The 3,076-nt window shown below is 41.4% G+C and overlaps 1 protein-coding gene across 1 annotated transcript in view; it reads right to left on the bottom strand.

Annotated features, from left to right (window-relative positions):
• The window catches only part of sec23ip (SEC23 interacting protein), a 16,272-nt gene that overhangs the window by 9,151 nt on the left and 4,045 nt on the right, over positions 1-3,076 (bottom strand). Inside the window, exons 3-8 of the mRNA XM_015380238.1 lie at positions 2,828-3,029; positions 2,555-2,748; positions 710-799; positions 511-631; positions 305-394; positions 79-220 (exon numbers count right to left, since the gene is read on the bottom strand). Of these exons, the coding sequence (XP_015235724.1) occupies positions 79-220; positions 305-394; positions 511-631; positions 710-799; positions 2,555-2,748; positions 2,828-3,029 (839 nt within the window). The remainder of the gene's footprint in view (positions 1-78; positions 221-304; positions 395-510; positions 632-709; positions 800-2,554; positions 2,749-2,827; positions 3,030-3,076) is intronic.

Genomic DNA, 3,076 nt, shown 5'->3' with positions numbered 1-3,076 from the left:
CAAACCGATTATTATTTACACCCCTAGTGGCCTGCCTTCCCACTGCACCAGAAAGGTTGTTAGAAATCCCCGCCTCACCTGTCTACCCCCGTGGCATCGCCATGCAGAGCCGTGTGCCACTGGACAGGAAGGAACTCCACCCGGCTGATGGCGTGTTCGTCCAGCGACTTCTTAAAGTGACTGTGCAGCAGCTTCAGGGACACGCTCCGGAAGTCATCCACTGAAAGCAGAGGATTAGGTATAAAGAACAGAAAGAACGACAAAGAGGAGAGAAGAGCTGGCTGGATAAAAAAATGCCGCTCACCGCACTCGATCATGCTCCTGAACCTCAGGTCGCAAACAGGGCCGATGCCGTGGACCATAAACACCAGATGATCCACTGTGGGAAGCTCACCTGGACCATTCACACAGCAGAAAGGAGAACTTAAAAACAAGCTTCATCCCACCTCCTGTTCCTGCTCTGCTTATTCAACCCAACTGATTACGTAAAAAACACGAGGAGCAAAGTACCATCAGGCACTTCATCGTGGTCATCATCAATCCCTCTCTTCACCACCCGCGGCCTCGTCTGCCCGTCCTGAGTGGTGCCCCACTCGTCTGGAATGGAGGAGGGCTGAAACTGCACTATGACCTGCAGGAGCAACGTTTCCATCAAAACCACTGATCCAAACCATCTCATCCTCTAACTTATTTCTAATCGCCCGCCTACCTTTGGATTGTGCATCACGATCGTCTCTCCGGATGGAAACTCCAGTCTCCGATGCCACTGGTTAGTAGATACAGCTTTTTTATATTCTGCCTGAAAGTGTAACAAATATGAAACAGGATTTAACATCAAGTCACAGTTAAATCGGAGTCTAGATAAGTCATTTTTTCTTAAAATAAGTGCATTTATTCTTGGATTGAGGAGGTAAAAGAGACTTTTTGCCAATGGAACAAGACAATTTACACTTAAAATAAGAAAACACAATTGCATTGTCTTATTTCAAGTGCATATTATCTAATTATCTTATTTTAAGAGTAAAAATACTCATTCCATTGGCAAAGTATCTCATTTAGCTACTCAAATTAAGGTTAAATATACTTAATTTAAGAAATTTTTACTTATTTCTAGATTGTTTTTCCAGTGATTGAAGTTTCCCAACATTTGTTATAAGCAGGAATTACAAGATAATCTCTTATCTGTTCATCTAAGCTGCTCTTTTAAGGTTATAATCGGATTATTTGGTTGCGGCCATACAAATTGTGTTTTTGGATTTATTCTCTACTATCAGGAGTATCTTTAAAGCATGGTGGTGGTAGCATCATGCTGTGTGGTACATTAGCAGAGTATAAAATGAGGATTACCTGGAAATAATTAATCACCTCAGACTATAGGCTTTGGATAATCCAGCAGGACAATGAATCCAGATAAAGACACAAACTGGTTTTTAGAAACGATAAACCAGATTAACATCAGGCTTCTGGATAAACCGTCCCAGATTCCCAACCAGCTGATATTTGTGGATTATTTTTTTAAGTAAAGATAAATTCACATTTGTCAGTCGATATTCATTAGCGCATTCAGCAGCCATGCCTTGAGATCATCTGAAGCTCATGCGTTGCCGCATCAGCCATTTGCTTTCATTGTTAATATTTGTTAGATGTGTTAATAAATGTTTATTTTATTGTTTATATTGAGACTTGTGTAACATTTCTGCCATTTCTATCATGTAAACGGGAGATGTGCGGAAGCCTATTGCATTCACAGAGAAAAAAAGTAAAGAAATTGTTCTTTTTTTTCCTGATTTAAGAAGATATTTTTTACAAAATAAATAAAAAATTTGTTTTTCTGAATTGGAAAAGGATGCTGCTGAGATTCTATAGTGAATGATCTGTTCCTGGTAGCATTGCAGATTTCTAAGCAAGAGACGTCTTTCCAACAGAGAAGTCTATTTGTTGAGTTTTATTCATTTTTATTTTCTTTTGGGATTAAAACACAGAGAAATTCTTGTGTTTTTTAGTTATATAGAGGAGATTACTATTAGTTTTTTCAACTTTGCGAAAACACCTGCGTGCTGCTCATGGCACAGTAGTTTCCCCTCCTCCTTTTCTCATTCACAGTTTATCTCGTAAATTCAGAAAATTAAATGTTTTTATTCGTTTTTGTAAAAATAATCCCACTTATCCAGAAAAACAGACCAATTCCTTTCTTCTTTCAGATAAATGCAACACGCTTCCATAGAGAAGGAACAATGCTGGTTTAAAAAAAACAAATCCTTCCTCCTAAACCAACTGGCAGCACATATGAGGGATTGCTTGACCTGATGTTTAAATAATCGGCCTTAAAGCATCTGCATCAAGTTCAAACTGAAACCATTTTTTCCTGCGAACCAGAAGAGTTCATCCCTTATCGACGGCTGAGCTGCAGCTTCGCTAATGCACATGTAACATCCAAAACTGCATGTTTGATTTAGAAAGCAACTCTAAACTCAGACATGTTCGCCCAGTTTCTGCTTCCTGTTGTTTTCACGTTTGCGGATCAATCACCAGGCGCCGGCGTCTCTCTACCAACCTCCAGTTTTTCACTAAACTCCTCCGAATACGGAACGAAGCGACTGTCCTTGTCGCCCTTATAGAACCAGGTGCAGCGCCGGACCTCTGTGGGCTCCTCCTCCCAGTAGACTGCGGTGCGGATGCGGTCATAAAGGTGCACATCGTAACGCCCCCCGTCTGTGCGTACCACCACATTTTCTGGGTCAGGTTGAACTGGAAGAACAGGAGGTTTTTTAAGTCTGGGAGACTCTGCTCTCTGTGCCTAAAACATTCAGATATTTCGCTTCTGTACCTGAGTTGTACGTCTCCTCGAGCTGAAGCGAGTCAATAATGCTCAGAGGAAACCAGACGCTCTTTGACTCCACCTGCTTGCAGTAGAACCAGTGAGGCTGAACTTGTTCGTAGATGTTGTAGTTGTACTGCATCATTGGACCTGCAGGAACCACAGCTCCGGCGGTGGAGGCCGGAGCCCCTTGAAAATGAGTGGGAGGAGGCTGAAAAAGGAATAATAAGACAATTAAAATCTCGGAATAAAATTTCT

This window comes from Cyprinodon variegatus, unplaced genomic scaffold (genome assembly GCF_000732505.1).
Source record: "Cyprinodon variegatus isolate N-32 unplaced genomic scaffold, C_variegatus-1.0 Scaffold11, whole genome shotgun sequence".
Lineage (NCBI taxonomy): Eukaryota > Metazoa > Chordata > Actinopteri > Cyprinodontiformes > Cyprinodontidae > Cyprinodon > Cyprinodon variegatus.
This window is presented reverse-complemented; position numbering and strand designations above follow the sequence as displayed.